This window comes from Scheffersomyces stipitis, chromosome 4 (genome assembly GCF_000209165.1).
Source record: "Scheffersomyces stipitis CBS 6054 chromosome 4, complete sequence".
NCBI lineage: Eukaryota > Fungi > Ascomycota > Pichiomycetes > Serinales > Debaryomycetaceae > Scheffersomyces > Scheffersomyces stipitis.
Window position 1 is genome coordinate 247489 of NC_009044.1, and position 24107 is coordinate 271595.

The following is a 24107-nucleotide window of genomic DNA, read 5'->3' on the forward strand; positions in this document are numbered from 1 at the left end:
AAAAATAACAGGTATGGTAATTATAGACAATAGAATGGGATAAAAATTATACTACGGTGTTGAGCATTATAATAATATCAAAACTAATTACACATGGGACTAAGGAATTACATTAGTAGCAACAAGACGGTTAAGCCTAGATTTAGGTATGATAGTAGACGGGCTAGCATTTATACATCTAATATAATTAATTTACATATTTCAGTACTACCGGGACGCTATTGGTAGATTTATATAACTGTAATGAATGATTATTACTAGAACTACAAGTACAACAATACGTTTGATTATAATATCATTCTTCTATTCCATAATCCTAATTTTGTCTATTATGCAATGTTTTGTTTATACAGTAATGTTAAATTGAGGCAACTTCGGTAAAGTATTGTCTCAAGATCAAGGCAAGCATCTCTGGAAGTTCGTTGATGTTTCTGACAACAACGAAGAATTCGAATGGGAATGAGTCCAAGTATTTCACAACCTTCAAGTTCATGGCTCCTGTCTTAGGATCGGCTTCGTATTGTACTTGGCTCATATCCAAAATAGACTCGTTGGAGTTAATGCCATCGATGACGACAAACACCAACATAATTTTCTCTTCTCTGGCTCTTCTAACCAATCTCTCAATGGTGTCGTGGTCTTCACAGACACCGTCCGATATGATGATTTGCAACTGCCACAAGTCAGAGTTGGAAGACGATCTCGCATCTTCAAATATCTTCAACGACTTGTTGCACAACTGTTTAATATCCGTCTTGGTCTGCTGGAAGTCGAACCATTGGAAGATTCTGGCTCCACTCTCTTGGCCATTGAATGGCTTGTCAAATGGATGAACTACCTTGACGTCCTCCCCAAATCTGACAATCGATAAACCACCGCTTTCCAACTGGGTCAATGCCTTAGCAACCAAGGCAATACTGTGGAAAGCCAACTGGGTAGATTTACTCTCACTCATGGACTTGGAGTCGTCGACAGCGATCATTATCTGGTACTGTCTCTTAGAAGGTTTCGTTCTTCTCAACCAGATCTTGTCCTTTCGGAACTCAGAGGCTATGTAGGGAATGATTCTCTTCATGTTCAACCTCTTACCGGTCTTGAAATCACCTCTCAACTTGGTGGCTAGAGTAGGCTCCAAGATCAATCTTAATTGTTCACAGAGACCCGAGGCCAATTCTTGAGTAGCAAGATCACTGTGTTTCCACAATTGACGAGCTTCATCGATTTCAATAGTAGGTATTTCTTCACCATCAATAGCATCAGGCACAAGGTTATTTTCTTCGTCTTCTGACTCCTGATCATCGTCAATATTGATTTCATTGTTGATACTAATCTCTCCGTCTCTATCATTCTTATGATCTCTTTCTCCAATGAAGGCACCCTTTGTCTTTCCTTCGTTATCATCTTCTGCGTTGTTTTTCACTTCATCCAAGTCTTCATCAACGTCCATCATGTCTTCTTCGCCGACTTCTTCCTCGGCCTCTTGTTTGATTTCTGGCTTCTCTTCCCTATCCTCTTCGATATCATCATCAATTGCCATGTCTTCATCCAACGATTGGACTTGGTCCTTATCGGCTGCTCCCAATGCTTGGGTGTCGAAATCAGTATTCTCACCTTGAACATGTTGAAACTCATCTGGTCTTTCGTTGGCTTTTTCTTCTACCTTTTCCTTTTCTTCCTTGGCAGCTTCCTTAATCTCTTGACGACGACGGTGGAATTCCTTCAAGGTATCTCCCAATTGTTTTAAAGATTCCTTGGCCATATCACGAGCATCGTCTTTAACAGAATTATCTTCCTCCTTATCCTGTTGGTTTGGATCTGATGAGGCATTTCCAGTAGAACCAATATTATCATTCTCTTCGGAAACTTGATTATCAGCACCCTCACCCTTATCACCAGCCTCTTGTTTGACAGCTGACTCCGCATCAATGTCTTCGTTGGGAATATCTTGATTCGCTCCATCAACACCTTCAGCATCCTGATCCATTGCATCATTGCCATGTTCATTTTCTTCTTCTTTTTCATCTGTGTTACCAAGAGTCTCTTCGTCAGATTGTTCTCCGTCGTTTTCATTTTCTTCTTGAGGCTCTTCACCAATTTCATTGTTGTCATTTTCTTGTCCATTTTCTTGGTCATGATCTTCTCCTTCTTCGTCTTCTTCTCCTTCTTCGTCGACACCTTCTTCGGTTTCGCCATCTTCCTTAGCATCAGATTGGTTTTCTTCTTCTTTACCTTGGGCTTCTTCTTCTTCTTCATCATCAACATCCATCTTATCGTCAAATTCCTCTTCCTTATCATCACCATCAGCCTCTTCGTCGTCATCTAAATTGATATCGTCAGGAAGATCAAGTGCCTCAGTCTGAGGAACATGGTCTTCCACTTGCTCGTTGTCTTGATGATTGACTTCGTCTTCTTGCTCACCAACATCATTTTCTTCGCCTTCTTCATCTGTGCCATTTTCTTCTTCTTTTTCTTTCTCTTCGCTTTCTTTATCTTCTTCGCCTTGTTCGGATTGCTTTTTTTCTTTGTCTTTACTCTGTTCGCTGTCTTCATCTTCGTTGGCTTCCATATTATCGTCATCCTTATTGGCATTTTCAGGAACTTCATCGCTTTCCTTTTCATTCTTGTCTTCCTTAACTTCTTCGTCCCACATCTTCTCATCAATGGCGTTGGGATCGAGGTCATCAAGGTCGTCAATTTCTTCATCCAAATCTTCTTGGTCATCCTCATCACCGTCATTCTCGTCATCTTCCTGATCAGAAGCATTCTCTAGATTGCCGGCCATATCACCTTCGATATCTACAGCATCATCGTTTTCTTCTTCATTGTCGTCGTCATTATTTTCTTCGTTGGGTTGTTGAGCTTGTTCAGATAAATCTTCATCATCCTCAACATCATTCGAATTGTTGGTCGCACCCTCTCCATCACCTAAACCAGTCCCATCGTGCAAGTTGTTATCTTCCTTTTGTTCCGTAGGTGGTTCTGGAGAGCAGAAACCCTTAGTAGCCAAATTGTATAATGCAACAGTCATCATGAAAGTAGCCCTAGAAGTATTGTAGTAGTTATCTCTGGCTGTTTCAAACACATTTGAACTTAATCGGAAATAATGGTTTATCAAAGGAAGAGTGAAAGAAACCAACGCTGAAGTAACTTTAGAAGTCTCTGTATTCTGTTCCACAGAAGAAATGGTATCAAGACAGACAGCAAGCTCATCATGTATACGCTTGGAATGTAATGATTTAATGTACTTCATGATTCTGGTCTGTGTTAAAACCAACCAATTATCATTCTCCTCAGTGATTTCACCTTCTTGACATTCAGTAACTCTTTGAACAGCAACAATAATAGAGTTGGAGAGCTTTCTAAGAGAAATTTCCACATTTTCCAATGAACCCAAGCTATTCAACGACGTAGAAGACTGAACTAAGCCTGAGAAGTTGACACTATTCATCCAAGACAAAACCACTTCGGCAATGAAGCCAGCATTCTTGTACTGGAGCTTCCAGCTATTGAGCCTCTTTGAGAACCCAATATACTCTTCGGCAAACTTCCGGATGAACATAGAAGTAGCTGATGTACGGACGTATGGATCGATACTATCAAATTCGTTTTTCAAAGACGAAAGTTCGAGTTTAATGTCGTAGAACAACTTTGATTGAGTGCCTGGTTCGAATGTGTCAACTGCTTGAGCAGTGAGTAACGCAAAGTCAATCAATTTTGGTAGCCAATGAAGAACATATTTGATTCCATGCAAGTTCATCTCAATTGAAGAATATTCAGATGCTCTAGCAAGATCTATATTCTCGCTTCTTGATTGGGAAATAATCTCTAACGACTTGTAGACTTTAGCCAACTTAGGAATGTACTCAGAGAAAACTCGTAATGGGTCTCTAGTAGCTACAATAGTGTTCACCAAATTCTCAGCTGCAGCAAGACCCTTGTCAGCATCAACCTGCGGAACATCTTCAGCAACGTTGGAAATGGATGCTCTTAATTTAGGAAGAATATCCAATATTCTGTAGAAGTAGACATCAGACGATTCTAATTCAGTCCCTTCGAAACTTGAACTATTACCGACAATTACATTAACACCACCTTGACCCTTGACTATATCAGCTCTCAAAGCAGTCTTCAATCCAATTCGTCTAAGTTCCTTTAAAGTGTCACTCAATAACTTCTTCTTTTGTGTCTTCAATGCAGTGATCAACTTCTTGTTGGCTTCTTTTAATTCCTTGGGAGTTTCTTTTCTAAGTCTTTCCATTTCTTCAAACAATTCCTTGGCGTAATCCATTAGGTTAGGAAGACTCTCGTCTGTGATTCTGTTTATGTAGACTCCCATATTCCTATTTACAAGGTCCAAGTTTTGCAATCTGGCAGGTCTCTCTTTCCAGGAACTGACTGCTGAACAAATTTCCAAATCATTATCTACGACAATGCCTCCAATTCTCGACAAACTTTTCATGTTAACTTCGGATTTTGTTTCTACAGCGATACCAGCTTCAATTAACGGAGACACCTCAGTAGCAAGAATAGCACGGTATTTTCTCACAACCTTGTAAAGACTGTTGTGAGACTTTCTAGCACTTTGCTTGAGAGCATCAATGTTCACATCCTTCCAACTGGCCAATAAGATAACTTCAGAAATATTCTTTTCGAGTGTCTTTCTAGTTGCCGCAATAGCATCAGCGACCAAAGGAACGAATTGTTCGTAGAACAAGATGAAGTTGGAAAGCGCATGATAGACATTGCTTTCTCCTAACAATTGAGAAACATGGTTCTTAAATGCCTTGAGGAGGTTTAATCTTGGAACGAACTCCCCATAAGTAGTTTTACTCATGAAAACATTTAGGGCTGATAACAACTTCGTTGGCGAGAATTCTGCCTGTTCATTATCAGCAAGAATCGGAACAATGATAGATTCGAAAAGGTGGAACCACCACTTACCAATACCTTTTTCAAGAGCTTTTTCTTCGCTCAAGAATATAGTGTTCCAAGTTGACAACTCCAATCTTCTCCAGTTCACAATCAAGGTGGTCAACTCGTCAAAATTTTCCTTCAATGAAACTTGGCTGGAGGCATACTTCTGCCATTCAGCCATCAATGTATAGATCTGTTCCACCTTCTGCAACAACTTAGCAACTGGTGAGTCCAATGGATGCATCAAAAATTCATCTGAAGCCTTTGTTATGTTTTGCAACGTCGCGTGTTCAGGCCACTGTTCAAGGAACTTGGAAACAGAAGCATGTACTCTGGAAATTATCACAATGGACTTTTTTGCTTCACTTGGGGAGCTGTCGTGGTAGAAATCAAATGGACCGTCGTTGCTGTTGTACTTCTTGTAGATGCTGGCCATAGAAGTAATCAACGAAGACAAGACTGAAGAATTGATTTTATCCTTCATGATTTCAGATCTGTACTGAGACAATGTCTTGTTCAATTCATTGCCTTCGTTCACCAACGAACTCAAGTCATTGGTCTTGTTATGAGTGTAGTAGTCGATGTATGCTTGAGTAATGTCGTAGTACAATGTATCAAAACTGTTATTATTCTTGCTGGTGGTGACATCAGAATCAAACACCTCTTCGTAGTCTGGGAATAACTTTCTGAAATCACCCTCAATATCCGAATCTGGATCAGAGTACTTGTACAAGTTACCTTTTTGCAAATTTTCTTCTTCTTCTTTCATTCGACGTAAAGTCCACCTGTAGTACAACGATTGGAAAGACTGAATGTGAACATCTGACAAGACAGAGTTTGTGTTAGCTGCCTTATGAGAGTAGCACAACTTGATGAAGAAAAGCATCAATTGTTCTGAAGCCTGTGAATCTACGCTAATTTTCTTGTTGAAGTTCTTAGCCTTCTCAAACATCGATATGACACTTGATTCAATAGCAAGTTCAGAAGCATCTACAGACCAAAGATCAACATACTTGAAACCAGCAGTCAGTCTCTTGCCTTCAATCGACAACAATTCGAACCCCAATTTGAGGCCATAAATGTAGCCTTTCAATATATCATTCAAATCGGAGTATACCAAATAATTCAGTCTTAAGCGGAACAAGAACTTAGAAGAGTTTTTTTGAAAAATATCTAACATCTTTTCGCTTGAAGCAGACAAGTTTTCAGCACTTTTCAACAAAGCTTGAACAGGAGCAATGCTGATAGTTGAGTCCATAAAAGAATTCCACTCTTCAAATAATCCGTCAAAGGACTCTGTTGGCCTATACACCATAGGCTTTTGAGGGGCAGCGTCATCCGAAATTGGCAACAAGCAGTCTTCGATGTGAATCTTCTCATCACCACTGACAGCTGCTCTAATAGTGCGCCACGAAGAGATAAGCCTCTCTGAGGCCTGCTTCTGTTCTTCAAATCTGTCATAGATGATGTACTCTCTAATGGCTGGATCATATGGTGAGCTTGGAACGAAAAGTTGAATACAACCACACGAAAAAAGAACCCATGCTTTACCCAACGAGCCCAAGTTAGAAGAATCTCTCGAAACAATCATCGATGGAATAAAGAAATCATTAACAACGGTTACGAAATACTCATCAGTCGATCTCTGAATCAAATTGCAGGCGGCTTCAAAATCAAAAGCATTCATATCACCTAGGTTCAATTTTGCCACAATTTCAGTATATGTGCATTCATCGAATGTCTCCGAATGAGATTCCAAAATTCTGAAGAACCATGACTGTAGCATTGTCCTAAATGATTGTCTTTGATCAATCAAAATCTCAGCGGAGTGTTTAACAATAGCTCTTCCCATCAATTTAAAATCTTCCAAGTCTTGCTGCAAGTACTTACCGGCAACAGATCCAAATGTTCCAGATTTCTTCAACAAGTTACTGGCAAAATCATTAGAGAACAAACCCTCACTCAAAGAGACACTAGAACCTTCAACTTCGTGCCAAAGCAGGTCGAGCACGGCTGGGTAAGGATAAAATTCCTTGCAGTCCGGATTTTGTAACAAAGCAGCAGTACTTCTATTGGCAAGTGAAGCCAAATAAATGCTATCGTTTAAGTTCCAGTTGCTACTGGCAGAAGGTGAATTAACAAAATTATGAAGGTAGGCAAATTCCAACTCCAAGGTGTTCTGGCGTTTGTAAAGGAAACTGGAGGAAGCATCACTTAATTTACTGATACCTAATTCTAGGGTTGACAAAATATGAGCATATTCCTCGGCGTTGAATGAATCAGACAAAAGATAGCTGTACAATTGGATGAAAAGCAATCTTAATTGAACAATGTACTCTGTGACGTCAACAAATTGTTCTCTTGCAATGAGATCAAATTCATTTGCTAACCTTAACAAATTTTGGGCATTATTCCAGCTGTTTTCATCTCGAGGATAAGTGCGTCTAAATTGCTCCCATAGGGCATCCATTGAAAATCCAGAAGTTAACACCAACTTATCTCCAAAGGCTGTTAACGAAGATGATAAATCAGATATAAATGGAGCTATAAATTCGGCTTCGGAGTAATTGTCGATCCATTTGTTAATTAACTCTTGGTAAATTCTGATTTTGGATTCACTTTTTTCTTCCGAAGAACGAGCAATACCATTCACTAAAATCTGCAAATCGTAAAGGCTCTTGTATGTGGAGTCCGAAGAGAAAAGACGAGATTCTATGCTTGAAGTGAAGACATTTCTAACGAACTCTTCTACTTCCACGATAAATTTGAAGATTCTTAAGTTTGGAGGAGACTTGATTTCTCTTCCAAGTTCAAAAGCAGCTGACTTTTCCACGTACGACAAAGTGTTGATTCGGGCATTATTGGCCCTCTCTTCAATTGTCTTTCTCCTTTCAATAGATTCAATGATATTAGAAACAACTTCAAAGAACATAGTTGGTTCAGAAGAGTCAAATTCAGGTGCGATATTCTTGACTAATGCTGTCAAATAATTGTTGAGCTGCGGATGCAAATATTGAGATTCTGAAAAGTTGATATTAATACCAACGATTTGATTGGCAGCAACAGCAGATTTAGAGAATAATGATGCCAACTTTGATACAATGCCTTCTTCCAAAAGGAACTTCCATCTTCTTAGCATAACCTGAGCTATCTCCTTAGTTTTGGAATTAAACTCGCTGGACACTTCTACCAATGAAGCCCAAGATTCCACTTTGTTGGTTAACACAAATGGCAACAAGGTTAAAGAAGCGTTAATGCTTTCGGACGTAATTTTAGAATTTAAATTCATAACGTCATCAATGAGAGCAAATGTTCTGGTCGGTGTATCATTGGCAGGTACAAAACCGACTGTAGGGATAAACGATTCGACTACCTTCAATTCATTTAATCTCTCGGTGATATCCTTGTCATGTTTAGTCTTGGTTAAGCCTAGGATACTTCCATCAAAAGAGGTGATTCTTTCTGACAACGATTCCAAGTAGATTTCAATGCCTCTGTTTCTCATAGCTCTAGACAACTCTCCATATTTAGGGTTTACTGTCAAAAATAATCTGAAGTTTGGATGTGGCTTGAGTGTACGAGGTTGACCGTCGGCATTGCTGCATTCGTTAATTATCAAGGAACCGTTTGTTTCCAACAAGGAATTCAACCTGTCAAGAACAGAAGGACTGCATAAGTTTGCATTATCAAGAACTAACCAGTTACCTTTTTCAACTGCCTTCACCAACAAACCATCAAACCATTCAAATTTGACGCTCCTGTCTTCTTGAATTCTCTTTTCGAGCTTTTCAGAGGCTTCAAGTAACAAAATAAGTGCTTCGTTAGAGAAGAATGACAAAAACGATTTCAAGAATGAGTGGAATTGGCTGTAGTTAGATACAGAGATCTCTTTGTTGGAAATGTAGCTGATTAATTGCAACGATTGAGACAAAGTACTGGATTCTGAATCATTGACATACAAATTAGACAACACTAAGTCAATTAAGGTATCGTAAACCTTAGCCACGACATCAACAATTGCTCTAGTTAAATCAACTTGTTCGTAACCACCAAGTATATCCATGGAGTCAACGTCACTATTCATAGCAAATTCATCCACCTTAGCTCCAACAGCATTGGCAACAAGTCTGACTAATTCAGTCTTTCCCGAATTAGAAGGACCGGTTAAGATTAGGGGAATGTTCCTATTGACACATCTGAGACAGGTCTCGATAAGAGAAAAGTTACATTGCAAGGGAATAGCCTTCGATCCACTAGAGCTCAGGACCGAGCTCGTCTTCTTAATAAGTGCTTCTCCAGATTGCAAGTATGATTCTGTGGCGAAGTAAAAATTGTCACGGTGAAGTGGTTCTCCAAAAATCGACTTGAATAAAGAAACTGCCTTAGCTCGGTCTTCCTCGGTTCTGAATCTTTGGATGACAATCATGTTAAGGAAATCAGCAGGACTGATATCTTCGCAGATGGATTTAGCGTTCAACAATTCTAACCATCTCAAAGTATCACGCAAATTGAATTCCCAAGGACCACCAGATGACCCCCAATTCTTCTTGATCACTACTTGTTCTTCAAGTTTGGACATGAAATCAATTATTTTAGAACAAACATCACTTGGAATTTCAGGATACAAGTGTTGCGAAATCAAATTCAAATCTTCTGATTTTAATGTATCCACATAGACGACAGAAAAACGATTGACAAACGATTTGGGCAAACCCTTTCTGCCACCACCTTGGTACTGTGGATTCTGAGCAGCGAAAACTTTGAAGTCCGGATGGCAACTAAAGGATTTGTCTAATTCTGGAATGTATGCTTCTCCACGGTGATCTAAACATGCATTCAAACCTTCTAAGACAGATTGGGAAGCCAAATTCATTTCATCAAGCAATACCCACTCACCTCTTTGCATTGCTCTGAGGAAAGGAGCGTCACGCCAGACGAATTCACCAGTCTTTCCTCCTTCTGCTGGCGCATCAGAACCAAACAAATCAATCAAATCAGTCTGTTCGGACAAGTTAATTCGAACCAAATAGTTGCCTGTAGCTTTGGCGATAGCTGAAACTAAACTAGTCTTACCGACACCAGGACTACCTTCCAACAAAATTGGCTTATGCACTTGCATTGCTCTAATGACACGCATTGTATTGGCTGACGTAGTTGGAGCATGCAAGTTAAAGGAATCACTAGAAACAGAACCTTCAACTCTGGCAATAGAAAAGGGGCCAGCAGAGACATTGGAGTCGGTCAAAGAAACTTCAAAGCTATTAGAATAAATGCTTAAGAGATCTTTTCCGCTAAACTCGGACAAGGCGCTGACACATTCAACCTTTTGCTCGCGTAACTTGACTTCATTCTCAGCTAAGAAGGCAGTATTATTTGTTCCTAATGCATCGATGAAAACCATAGAAGCACCATGTAATAAAGCCTCTTCGCTGGTTGCTCTATTTCCACACGAGTTGATAAACTGAACCCAGGCAAGGATATCTCTAAGAGAAATCACACCACTGTCAGCATGGCCACCTCCAAACTTCTTTCCGTACCATTCAGAAAATTGGACAATAGCCTCAACGTGAACTTTGTCAACTAATCTGTCAGCTACGATTTCTCTAACGTCATTGAAGTCTTCCATTGAAGGCACCCAGATTTCCGTGAAACGGTTTCTCAAAGCCGGAGAAAGCTCTTTCTTCCCGTAATCCCCACCTGGGTTCATGGTAGCCAAAAACTCAAAACCTTCGGCACCAGTGACAAAGACATCATCAGTACCCTTCTCAGCCAATAACAAACTTCTTTCTGGCTCTAATACTGAATTCAATCTTTCTAAGACAGAATCGTCGGCCAAGGAAATCTCATCCAACAAAAAGAAACTTCCATTCTTCATGGCACGAACCAAAGGACCATCATTCCATTCGAACAAAACAGCGGAGTTTCTTCTACCTTCTTTGATTTTAGAAATCAACTCCGGATCCGCTTCACCATAATCTTGTAATGAATCGAATTTGGCAAGCAAGTGTTCAAGGGTGCTATCTTCCATAGAAATATCAATGTTGAGGATGCCAAAGAGAGCAACAAGATCTGTGAAAAGCATTCTTTGGTTTTCGTACCTATTACGTACTGGTCTTTGTGCACCGAGGATGTCACCGGTTTCTGTGTTCTGATGGGCATTGACAGTGATGAGTTCTTTTCTAAGGTACTGAGCAATGATCTGACAGACAGTAGTTTTTCCACATCCGGTTTCACCTACCAATAAGAGTGGCTCTTTGTACTTCATAGAAGTGAAAACCAATACAGCAAGTCTACGCATAGCCTTAGTCCAAACCACGGAAGTGCCAACCTTCATCAAGGCTTCGACTTCTAAGCTCTTGTAGTAGGCATTCATATCAAGTTTCACTCTCATAACTTTCTCTATGACTTCCTTGACGACTCTCTTTTCGTCTTCCTTTCTGACACGTTCAGCTAACAACATGTACCCATTGGCAGCAAGCTCCTCGTATCCGACAGCATCACGAAGGGCCCATCTGAACAAATCTCTCAATGTAGCAAACGAGTTCTTTTGTTCAAACAACCTTGTAGATTGACGTTGAATAGACAAATTCTTGTACACTTCAACAATCTTTTTACAATAGGTAGGAGCGATCTGACATCTTTCCTTCAAGATCGTCTCCAATTCATCCTGTGGAATATCATCGAAGTGGAGTTCCAAGAATCTATTACGGAAAGCTCGCGACAACACCTTTCTACCACCATAAATACCAGGAGGATTTTGCGTAGCAAAGAGCATGAAGTCGGGGTGTGGGTGGACTACTTCTTGAGTCTCGGGAATAAACAATTCTCTGTTGTCATCAAGCAAACGATTTAAAGCCTCCAACACGTCAGTTGGAGCCAAGTTCAACTCATCCAAGACAATCCAATGACCCTTTCTCAAAGCTTCAACCAAGATACCTTCCCTGAACGACAACTTACCAGTAGAATCAGATACATATGTACCCAAGTATTCTTGCAAATCTGTATGCTCGTGATTGTTAATACGAACGAACTTATGGCCCGTAATGTTAGCAAGATAGTGAATCATGGAAGTTTTACCGGCTGAAGTTGGACCTTGAACCAAGACAGGGAATCTTCTACCAGCTGTAGCACGAACCAAATTAAGCATATTCTTTTCCACGAATGGAGTAATGATATAATGTGGTTGAGGAATGACCTCCTCGGGTCCATGCTTCATCCAGTAGTGACGAAATTGAACAAATTCTTCAGCTTTCGAACTGGGCGCTGGTGGAATTTGACTCATTACAGATTTTGCATTCTTTAATCTTCCGATAGTATGCTTTTCTATTACGGGTCTCAAAATTTCTTCTGACTTTACATCCAACAATGTTAAGAATGCCATACAAAAACCTTCGTAAAGAGACCTTCTCAACCCATAGATTGAAACAATGTCACAAACATAGATTAGAGTCCTGGTTAAAGTACGAATACTGAAGTGAGGTCTCTGGTTGGCACCATCAACGATCTTGTTGGATTCCGAAAGATCTTTGGCCGACAAATACAACTCGGCAATATCATTACCAACCCATTCATCACCAATAGCGTATCTCCCAACGTACTTATCGATGATTGAAAGAAGATCATTGATGTCCCTGTCTGGAGAATGAACATAAATCTCACTGAATCTGGAACGAATACTCAATGGCAAGTCTCGTTTACCCACATCAGTAGAAGGATTCATACAGCCGAAGATTCTGAACTCTGGGTGAGCCTTAATCGATTCAACGTCTCCCTTTTCAGTCAAAAGTACCGATCTTTGATTAAGGCTCTCAGATAACAAGTCGGCGATGCTTTCTAAAGTGTCAGCAGAAGCCAAGTTAATTTCATCAAGTAACAACCATTCACCTTCTCTGACTGCCTTAACCAAAGAGCCTTCTAAAAAGTTAAAGACAAACGAGTTCTCGAGAGAGGCGGTTTGGATTTCAAAGTCTTTGACTTTAATCTCAAATTCCACCCACTTCTCAAGAAGGATGGATTTCTCAAGAGAGCCCAACTTTCTTTTCTTCTTCGGAGCACCGTCTTCGTCTGATTCTGTAGTCTGAGCAAGAATATCCTTCGACATCTTAATGGCTTCACGCCATAATCTGATGACGTTCTTCCATTGGTTTTTGTTGAAACACTTGGACAACACGCGAGAAAACTTCTCGTTCTTCTTGCCTGAAAAAGTGGCTATGAAGAGATTCTCAAATACTTCCTGAATGGGAACAGCTACTGTCTTGGTGTTGACAGGCTTGTAACCACCCAACAAGTCACCAGCTTCCGTTTGTTGAGAAACGTTGATGACTGTAAGTTTCTTATTCATCTGCTTGGCAATTTGTTGAACCACTGTGGTTTTACCAGTACCAGTTTCACCCACTAAAAGAACTGGTTCTGCCATCTGGATAGAAACACCGATCTGTTCCATCAATCTTAAGGAATGATTTGTTCTGGCAAACGAAGTATTGTTACCAGTTTGCTTCAGAGTGTATAAAGCTTTGTCGGTTGCAGACTTGCGTAAAGTAGCTCTGCCTATTTGGAATTTTTCATCATCATTAATAAAGTTAGGGATATGCTTCGTTAAGAATAAGTTGATTCTGGACTCTGGAACTTCCAAGATTTCACCAATTGCATTTACAAGAGGTGTCAAAGCTGTCTGTTCGGTAATGGCACTTCCAAAACAGTCTACAGCTTCTGCAAAGATGTTATCATATATAGTTGATTCAAGCAATTGATTGGGCGTAGACACACCGTAGTTGATCAACATGGAATTGCATCTAGAACAAAATTTCATTAAATCTCTGAAAGAGATCACTCTGGGATGAGAACCCTTGTTCAAAGAGATGAATGAAGTCAACGAGTAGATACGTGTAATTTCCTTGTAGCACTTAATGAAAGGAATGATCAAATTCTGAAGTAATGGGAATCTCGTGATCAAAATGTTCTTTAAGTCTACTTCATTGGGAACTTCAACCTTAATAAGTTCCCATAGTCTCAAACCAATCAAGTCAGGAACGGTGAACTTTGAATCGTCTGAGATTCTAATAGTGGAAATCAATTGAAATCCATTTTTGGCTCTGATAACTTCACCTCTAGATGGGATAGTCAATTCCCTCTTCTCCAATAATGTCAATAAGATGGATAACACCTCTGTAGGTGCTTTGTCAATATCTTCAATCAATACCCACTTGCCTTCTCTAACAGCGGATGTCAAGACACCAGACCTCCATTCAAAAGTGCCTGGCTTTTCACCTGACGAATACGTACCCAACAAGAGCTTAGCATCAGTTTGTTCGCCCAAATGGATCTTGACTATGGAATTGTCATATGACATATAGTTTGCAAGTTGGTTGATAAGGAAAGACTTTCCGGAACCAGCCTTTCCGTAGAGCATAACTGGCTTGTTATTCTGAATGTTGTGAGCCAATTGTCTCAACACATTCACAGAGTTCTCGGTAGCTACAAAAGTAGGGTCTGCAACTGACTTAGGCTCCTTTTCTGAAACAATATTAGGCACCAAGACTCCACAAATGGAAATCACTAACTCGCTGAGATCGCCTGGGGCTATGACTATGTTTTCAGTTTTGGCAACAACGGTGTCCGATGCAGATGGCAAGGAGTTGAAATTGGACAATCTTTTAGCTTCTAAGAGTGACAAGAATGCATAGTCCAAATCTGGGTCTGTTTCATAGCGAGATCGGAGGTTGTCAGCTCGGCCAATGTGGGTATCTATCATTTTGGATTGTGCTTGTTCAGAAGCACTTAGGAACTGTGATAAGATTCTGATAGCTAAGTACTTCGCAACATCATATTCAGGGTTGTCTTGGCGGATAATGGTGTACAACACGTGTGGAAGAATAAAGTTCTTGAATCTGTGGTTGTCGTAGGTAATAAGTCTATAAAAGGAAAGAAGAATATGTTCTAATTCTGCTGCAGTAATAGTGCTGAGATGAGAATCAATACTGGTGAAAAAATCGATTTTGTTGATGAAAAATTCAATTAGATTCAATGATTCATTCGAAATATTGACCAATCTCGATAACGCACGTAATATGGTGGAACCTCGAATCACACCTGCTGGTTCATTATTCCGGTTGGAGTATTCAGCACGGTACTCGGTCTCAAACTCTTCGGGGTGTGAAACCCATCTCGATATCAAGTCGAGGAAAATATCCTTAAACGAGTAGAAAATTGGCAAGGTAGTCGAGCCTTGCAATGCAAAAAGTGCCAAAGAGTTCAAGTTCTCTTTTATGGTCTTCAGAGTATCAAACTGGTAGGCTTTGGGAGTATTCTTGAGCACATTGAATTCCTCATATTGACGGTACAACGTCCGCGAATGCGGCAAGTTTACAACGACATTGTTGTTCATATTTGATATGTCACAGAGGCTACTTTCCAGTTCTAAAGCTATGTGAGGCCAAAACTGGATGATTTTTCGGTATATGGAAAAAGATCTGGAGTCTATTTTGCAAAATTATATTTTCATAGATGAGATGAGAGCACCTGCAGGTAGAGATTGCAACTCGAGATGAGAGACGATCAAAAGTGAGTACTATGGCAAGGGCAGAAGAGGAAGAGAGAAAGTCTCTGTCATAGTTACATCTACTCTTGTCTCCTCTCATACAGATATTGTGTTATTCCACCATTCATTGTAATATTGGAGTTAATTAGTTGTGCGAGACTCCTTGTATTACTATTAGGCTACTCTCTGAACTATGAAATATACTCTTTTTCAAATTACTGTGTGCATCAGTAACAAAATAGCTATGGAAGAGCTGCACTATGTGTATTTATTCACAACCTATAGATTATAACCACCATTAATACGAAAAAGTAGAAGAAACCGGCTTTTTTGACGAAAACGGCTAAAATGACCTTATCACGTGATATGTTTATGATACAATTATATTTATCTGTTCTCATCACATCTTGAGGCAACTTGTCCGAGTGGTTAAGGAGAAAGATTAGAAATCTTTTGGGCTTTGCCCGCGCAGGTTCGAGTCCTGCAGTTGTCGTTATATTTTTTATACATTTTTTGCACCCATAAACCAAAAAACGACCAGTATTCCAAAGAGGTATAATCGTACCTTTGTAGAAATTGGTCTCAGTGTAGTTGTCTGTAGCAATATCTTTTCTTTTTGCGAGTAAAAGGAACATGAGGTTATTGCTTGGCTAATGTATGCCATGTTTCGTTTACAAATTAGACGGCTTTTCGGAATTTATTTGTGTGTAATAATTTCAAATGAAATTGCAAGTATTGCGATTATAGTCTAACTGATTTACTAGCTAGTATGTTGATCTTCTTCAAATCAGTACCGAATGTTGGAATAAACTAAAAACTAAAACGCAGCGTTGAAACTACCTAAAATTAAATTGTATCCATCGAAATATGTGCACTCGTAGCAATAGTTTTCGATAGAATTTAGATAAAACGACTGTCTAATCAATACACAAGATCAATGAATAGAAAAGGTGTAAAGTTCTCTTTCTCCAACTCATTTCAAAAGCTCATTGGTAACATTTTCGCCAAATGTGTCAAAACTTGTACTACTTAGTCTGACTGTGGCTTCATGTGATACAATAGCTGTCGTCTCTGTTTCTGTACTAACTTGATCGGCATTCTCAAGCTCTTCATTTTCCTTGTTGATTTCCTCTACCATGCTATTAAGCCAGTCATTTGCATTGATTTGAGTAGTTAAAGTTGTCGAGTTAATGACTCTATCATTTTCATCGTAAAGGCTGTAAGTTAATGAATAATTATTATTTCCAGGACTAAATTCAAAGTAAGTGTTTCCTACTTCATTTGGGTGAAACCGGCTCATTGCCATGAGACTTTTCTCATCTAATACTTCACTGATATCAGGCATTGAAATGTTGGTGATAATAGAAAACTATGAAATCTTGTATAATTATTAATGACAAGTGTGATAATTCTTACTTTTAACTAAAACTTGTTTTTTCTTCGGTGATCTATCCATAGAGATTTTTTTTACGAATCAGCATGTGTTAAAGTCCAACCTAATCACTACAGAGTATATAAATCTTCTTCTAACCCATAACGCAAGTTTAGAGGAAACCTAAAGGTTAAGAATCCCAGTTAATATTAACTAAACCATAGGTGATATCCTTAAAACACTTAAATTTTGTTTTTTAACGAAATTTTTGCCGGTTTTTTTAGGGTGTTTTTCAACTCGAATGAGGTGGTCTTCAACAGCAGCATTTCAAAACAGTTGCCTTTATGGCCAAGTTGGTAAGGCACCTCACTAGTAATGAGGAGATCGTCAGTTCGAATCTGGCTGAAGGCAATTTTTTGCTCTACCAACCTCAGTACTGTCTTTTTTTATCATCAACAAAGTTGTTACACCTCCAAGAGCTGTTTTTATGCATTTACAATGTACAAATGGACCCTTGCCACAGCTAAGAATGAGGTGTCCAAAAGGTGTACAAATGTGCGCATACAGGAATGAGATTTAGCGACCAGGAGAAGTAGCGAAGACAGTGAGAATAATGAGAGAGGAGCAGGAAAGAAAAGGCTTAACCGGGAGTTGCAAGAAGACATTTGGGAGTAGATGGCTACGTTAACCAACTGGTAGAATATGCTGATATCTGCTTCGTCTTTGGACTTGAAAATCTGAGGAAGAGTCTGAGAATGAACTGAGAGAAGATATAGAAGTTTTAGGGCTAATATAGTACCAACATTCTCTGACCTTATTTCGACTCCTATCTAGTTCTGCACCATTTCCCTACCAGGCAATTCTATTGCAAATTTCTTTGATTCTCACCAAAAATTTTACTTCTGGGAGCACACGAAATTTGTTACTCCGGACACGTTCTGCTACCTTCCTCATGGTGCAAGTATAAAAGGTCTATTTACTGTATTTTGAAGATCTACTCTTTGGGAGTTGTAAACATCAAAAATTTACCTTGATTCATTGGGAAAAGTCATTATATTTTTAGTACAAAATAGGGGTGCAACATTTATACAAGACGGAGCTTGAATGATTGCGAATGAAATTGACAAAATCAACCTCTTCGGTAATTTCCATCAAAAATAGGAGACAAGTTCCGAAATATGCACCAACTCACCATAAGCAGCAGGATGGACAAAAGCTTTGTGCAAGTCTCAAGCAAGTTTGTTGGGTCACTGGTTATCAAATACCAATTGTATTGTTATCTCAAATGCAAAATGCCTTGTTACCGTTTCATCTATCCATGTTTAAATCAACACACTTGTGCAGTACTTATGCAAACAATACTCTGCACTGGCTAAAGATTTGATACTTAAAGAGTAAGATTTGCTATTGATATCGGCTTCAACAACTGCAAAGTCTCGGACAGTAGAAAACGTCACCATGAGCAAACCAGAACCAATTTCAGGTATATCGCCACAAATCAGCGGCATGGATACCTATACCCACCGTCACCGGGGTTCCTCTGTCGGAGAAATAAACGTTGGTGATACAGCTGCTCCAGGTCTTTCCACTATGCGTACCTCCAAAAGGCAGAGAAAAATGTCGGATGCAAGAATTGTAGCTTTGAGCTGCGAATCAAGCTCAGATATTGCAATATTGAAGAAAATTGGCATTGCTTCCAGGGAATTGTGCTATAGACATACTTGGATAGTTCCGCTCCTTGTATTGATTGCATCATATAGTACTTACTGGTTGTCTGGTGTCGATACCCGGCTTCATCGTTTCTTGGAAGCCTTAGTTGTTCCATCTTACAAGATTCCTGGAACAGACCAATATGGAAAGGGTGAAAATGACTTTTATTTCGTTGGTTTCTACGCTATTTTTTTTACTTTCTTAAGGGAATTCGTAGTGGTGTGCGTATTGAGACCTTTGGCAAAAGCTTTGGGCATTAAAAGGGAATCAAAGGTAAAACGATTCATGGAACAGGGCTATGCCATCTTTTATTACGGTTTATCTGGTCCAGCCGGATTATGGATAATGTCAACTTTACCACTTTGGTTCTTTGAGACTACACCGTTCTATGTCAACTATCCGCACAAGACTCATGACTTCTATTTCAAGGTCTATTACTTAGGTCAAGCTGCTTTCTGGGTTCAGCAGTCAGTTGTATTGATTTTACAATTAGAAAAACCTCGTAAGGATTTCAAAGAATTGGTCTTGCATCACATTATCACTATTGCGTTGATTTGGAGTTCGTACAGATTTCATTTCACTTGGATGGGCTTGGAAATATTCATTACTATGGATGTTTCAGATTTCTTCTTAGCTTCATCGAAGACCTTGAACTACTTGGATTACGCAATTTCTGGCCCTTTCATTTTTGTTTTTGCCTTGATTTGGATTTACCTCAGACACTACGTGAACATCCGAATCTTGTGGTCTGTACTAACTGAATTCAGAACTGTCGGAGAATGGGAATTGAACTGGGATACTCAACAATACAAATGCTACATTTCCCAGCCAATCGTCTTTTTCTTGATTGCTGCCTTGCAAATAGTCAATTTGTACTGGCTCTTCTTGATCTTTCGTATTCTTTCGAGATACATTTTTGGAGGAGTCGCCAAGGACGAAAGAAGTGACGACGACTCCGAAACTGAGGAAACTGGCGAGGAGGAAACTGGCGAGGAGGAAGCCAAAAAGTACCAATAATTGACAAGTAGACATTCAATCAGAGCCCAATTGATTGAATAAATAATAACTTAATTGCTTCTATACCTAATAACTTAATTTAATAATTGTTTATGAGAAAATCTGGAGTTACCCTAACCAATGCTGGAGACTACTGCCCAACAAGCTGATTTCTTCAACTAAAGTAGAGAAAAGACGAGTCAACTTCGTCTCGATTTGCAAATCTCTCAAACTAGGCGTTCTCGGTAAAGAAATTTTACCGATAACAAACTGTTGGCCCAATATATTGACACCCTTAAAGTAGTCTTCCACTTCGTTACCAGTCTTTTACTTTCCACTTACTTCCATCTATGAGGGTCGTTGGGAGAAAGGGAGACTACGGTCGAATGACTGGTTTCAAAAAGGTTAAATAGCTTGCTGAATCCGATCTTCATGTTGGCGAGCACATTGAAATGGCCGGTATAGTTGATGTAGAATCCATTGATCACAGCGTCGTCTCTGGACAATCTAAAGAATCTGTGCTGATTCTGAATACGCAATGAACTCATATAAATATTGGGGTTCCATTATCAAAATAACACATGGTAGCGCAGATTTTTCAGTCCAGTTCAGATTTTAAAGATTTTTGGTTGAAAGACTTTATTCTTAAATAGATTCGATACTTTAGAAATGTCAGACAAAGAGGACCAGGAGTTGCAGCAGCTCTGGAAACTATTCCAGGATTCTCCTGAGGAAATTAAACAAAGAAGACAGCAGATTACCAAAATCATCCACGATGACCAGAAGTCTGAGTTTCCTACTCTGATGTCTATAGTGACAGCATTTGATGAGCTTCTAGGATGTTTTTCCTTGGGTGGCCAGCTTAAGAACTATTACAGATATGGTAGTATGGATACGTGTCTGAGACAGCGAGAGAAGTTGTGGTTTGCTATTGGTAATGGAAGCTTTACTGAAGAGAAGAAACCCAAGCCAGTAGAAGAATTGTCACCCAAAGAGCTATCCAGCAGGACGAAAATCCAGGAGTTTTACAAGAAGAGATTATTAGAAGACAAGGCTCGCGGGAGCTCTGAAGATATATGGAATCAGCGTGAAGAACCGTTGGATAACCCGTTTAAGAAGTAGGAGGAAGTAGTTAGAAAGGAGTCTTGTAAATATAGAATAGAGTAATGAAATGTACATGGAATGAAATATGAACATGAAATATGAACATCCATTTGGAAATTAAACGTAAATTGAGTAGAATATCATGTCAATATGATAATGAATGAACACAAGTGGTTGGTAGTGCTATGAAAAATGTAATTCAATTCATATCATCAATTTACTCATATCTTTCATTAGCTTGTATTATGAAGATATATACATAGAATGTACAATAACTTATAAATGGGAAACTAACTATACACGCACTGGTTCTAACAATGTCTACAGTATAGTATGAGATGACGAATTTAGTGTACAATAAGACCACTCTGGTCTTCGGTTTTACATGATGGTACAGCCCTTCTTTTCAGGCTCATTATCGTTGGCACCTTTTGGCCGGGCATTAAGAGCACATCTGGCAGCCTCCGAAAACGCTTCGTTGACACCTCTGTTCTTTTTGGCTGAACACTCCAAGTATCTCAAGGCACCAACCTTTTTTGCTACTGCCAAACCTTCATCGTATGTGATTAATCGCTTGTTCTGTTGGTACTGGTTGTTGGATGCATTCTGCGAGTACGGGTTAAACTCTTCTTCAGTTCCGTTGATGTGGGCATGGCTTTCGTTGTCTTCGTCGCTTCTCAAGTCGCACTTCAAAGCTACCAACACCAACTTGACACCTTCACAATGATCTGCTATTTCTCCCACCCATTTGGATTGGACGTTCTCTAACGAGTCTGGCGAATCAATAGAAAAACACAACATGATACAATGTGTATCAGAATATGAAAGGGATCTCAATCTATCAAATTCTTCTTGTCCAGCCGTGTCCCACAAGGACAACTCTACCGACTGGCCATCTATAAATATATCATGCACATAGTTTTCAAATACCGTGGGTTCGTACACTTGAGGAAAGTAGCCTCGTGTGAAAACGTTCAATAGGGAAGTCTTCCCACAGGCACCGTCGCCTAGAATGACTATCTTACGTTGTACTAGATTGTTAGTATGGAAATATGAGACAGACAGAAAGAGAATATGATAATGACAATGACGGACATATAATGAAACGATAATATCAAAATATGAAAATGAAATGGCAGCATTTTGATAATACGATAAGATACCGTTATACGAGTATGCCAAGTTGAATATGACAAAAAACGGTGTTATCGACGAAGATATATGTGGCTTGGCAGTGGTCATCTGGCAGATCCGTACATATCTATCATAGACTTATCATTGATTCAAGTTGGTTAGTCTTTAACGCTTGAAGTCTTTATCTATGAATATCACGAAATATTGTAGAATATGACAAATTCATTTGTGACTAAAAATCAAACATATTTTCTGCTGAATTATGATCTGTCGATGATGCTGTCACTTATGAATGCTGGAAATACTCATAGGATTCCATATTCTTATTCTCTTATGTCTTTATCTTATCGATGTTATCACCCCTGTCATTATAGCTTAATCTCAGATACGGCAGATTGGCCAGCGATAGCTATTCAGGTTTGTGCCGCACCGTCAATAATGGGCCAAAATACGAATTTTGAGTCGTAAATCAACTGATTTCGCAAAATGACTGTTATTCTGTCATTCTGCGGATACATACTAGTCTTGGGGGCTCCACCACAAAGAGGCATCGTCTGTTAGAATGAATGAACTGGATTTCTGGAAAAAGGACTTAATCCAGAGTGTGTGTGTTTTTCAAAAGTTATCTGTTTTGATTGTTCTGTAGCTCGAGAATAATGTCGCGCGGTGGCAGAAAAATGTCGTCAGGCAAGGCTGTACATCTGACCAGGAATTAGAGAGAAAATGTTGCAGTTTGGGAAGAGAAGAATGGATGTAGCAGAAAGGTAGCAAAATACTAGAAAGTATGGACAATGGTATATTTTGAATAATAGAATAGAATTATTGTAATACTGGCATAGTACTATCAAAAGTATACAAGTTTAGTACAACTGCATAGCAAATTGTTTATATTGATATGATAAATAGAGAAGTGAAATAAATGCAAGGACGCTAGACACCATGTGTCACGGTGATATGAACCGCAAAGGTATCACGATAGAGATATCATGACGCAGTACTACAATAGTAGCAGTAAATTCAGTACAACTTGTGATAGATCCACGTACTCACTACTTGTAGATTTTTACCTATTGCAATAACTCTTCGGCGTCTACATGTCATGAGTAGACTTGTTGTCCATTAAGTCCTCAAGGTACATCGAAGGAATCGTCTTTCTGGGAGCAGAAGGACCTTCAGCAGCAGGCATGCCTGGCGATGACAACAAGGGGCCTGCACGACTATGACCAAGTAGAACCGAATAGTCGCTGTTGTTAGCCTCAGAAATGCCATAGAATGAGTTTCTATTAGTACCCTGACCAGGTACCAAGTTTGTAGTGGAAGCACCAGCAAAAGACAAGTTCGTCACTGAGCCTCCATACAGCGAAGACTTGACTCTCTTGTGTTGCATTACTTCGGCAGTAGGCGAGATGAACATCTTGGTCATGTCATGTTTGGTAGTAGGACCAGCAGCTTCTGATTGGTAGATGGTAGAAGTGTCCCCCAACTGAGAGCCACCAAAGGAATATCCCATTCCTCCTCCTAAGCTACCAAGTACAGATTTACTAGGAGTCAACAATGGTAGCTTAGCTACAGAAGGTTGATATTCCGAGTTGTAGTTGAGGGTAGTACCGGTAGAACCATCAGGACCAAATCCATAAGCGGAGCCATTGTTATTTTGGTAAGTGGCATAAAGTTGTTTCTCTGAAGCCATCGTTTTCTTAGCCAATCTGGATGCTGTGAACGACACGATCAAGTGGTACAAGATAAACCCGAGGAAGATGGCACCTACACAAGCACCTACAGCTATAAACACAGTTCCACTTGGGTTCTCCTGTCTGAGAATATATGGGTTGTTACCACTAGCCGGGACTGTCATAACGGGGGTGGTGAAGGACGACGTAGATGAAGTTAATGAAGGCATTGATGCGGTGGTTGAGGTTATCTTAGGCAACTCATTAGTTATCTTGGGCAATTTGTCAGCTCTTTTGACAGCACCAACCGCTGTAGCAATTATTTGAGCCATAATGATGTTATGTTATGTATGTTATTTTAAATGATACTTTTTTTGGAAATTAAAATGAATATTGAATCCAAACTTTTGATCTTAAACCCTGAAAATTATCTCAGAAATGAAATTCGATGATTACTTTAATTAAACTAACTTTTGTATGATCTTTGGAAGAGTTTTGTTCCGTTATTGTAGAAGAACTTATATGTGAAACGTACTGTTGTCGTGTCACTATGATTGTAGTTTTGTATTGATCTTGATGATCCACTATTGTTCTCTGTATTGATCTCTGAATTGATCTCTGTATTGAACCTATGCTGAATCTCTATATCTTATTCTGAAGTCGGTATATA

At 39.4% G+C, this 24107-nt stretch overlaps 6 protein-coding genes across 6 annotated transcripts; 2 read left to right on the top strand and 4 right to left on the bottom strand. All coding sequences in view use genetic code 12, as the record gives it.

The window, feature by feature from the left end:
* Nucleotides 1–307: 307 nt before the first annotated feature.
* On the bottom strand, nt 308–15298 carry PICST_71553 (large protein with a conserved N-terminal domain, a central AAA ATPase domain composed of 6 tandem AAA protomers, and a C-terminal M-domain midas sequence motif-containing protein; the record flags this gene model as incomplete). Its single annotated transcript, XM_001384310.1, has 1 exon — nt 308–15298. One exon carries the CDS (start codon nt 15296–15298, stop codon nt 359–361), a length of 14940 nt encoding a protein of 4979 aa, XP_001384347.2.
* Nucleotides 15299–16424: 1126 nt separating this feature from the next.
* On the bottom strand, nt 16425–16796 carry PICST_31226 (predicted protein; the record flags this gene model as incomplete). Its single annotated transcript, XM_001384311.1, has 1 exon — nt 16425–16796. One exon carries the CDS (start codon nt 16794–16796, stop codon nt 16425–16427), a length of 372 nt encoding a protein of 123 aa, XP_001384348.1.
* Nucleotides 16797–18329: 1533 nt separating this feature from the next.
* LAG1.3 (longevity-assurance protein Acyl-CoA-dependent ceramide synthase) lies at nt 18330–19550 on the top strand (the record flags this gene model as incomplete). Its single annotated transcript, XM_001383973.1, has 1 exon — nt 18330–19550. One exon carries the CDS (start codon nt 18330–18332, stop codon nt 19548–19550), a length of 1221 nt encoding a protein of 406 aa, XP_001384010.1.
* A 648-nt stretch (nt 19551–20198) lies between these two features.
* On the top strand, nt 20199–20651 carry PICST_35784 (predicted protein; the record flags this gene model as incomplete). The annotated part of the gene is made up of 1 exon (XM_001383974.1): nt 20199–20651. The coding sequence occupies one exon, from the start codon at nt 20199–20201 to the stop codon at nt 20649–20651; it is 453 nt and encodes a 150-aa protein (XP_001384011.2).
* A 363-nt stretch (nt 20652–21014) lies between these two features.
* RHO3 (GTP-binding protein of the rho family) lies at nt 21015–21701 on the bottom strand (the record flags this gene model as incomplete). The annotated part of the gene is made up of 1 exon (XM_001384312.1): nt 21015–21701. A coding segment is annotated over one exon (687 nt), but the record flags the coding sequence as incomplete, so codon positions are not given.
* Nucleotides 21702–22857: 1156 nt separating this feature from the next.
* Nucleotides 22858–23667, bottom strand: PICST_31230 (predicted protein; the record flags this gene model as incomplete). The annotated part of the gene is made up of 1 exon (XM_001384313.1): nt 22858–23667. One exon carries the CDS (start codon nt 23665–23667, stop codon nt 22858–22860), a length of 810 nt encoding a protein of 269 aa, XP_001384350.2.
* Nucleotides 23668–24107: the final 440 nt, after the last annotated feature.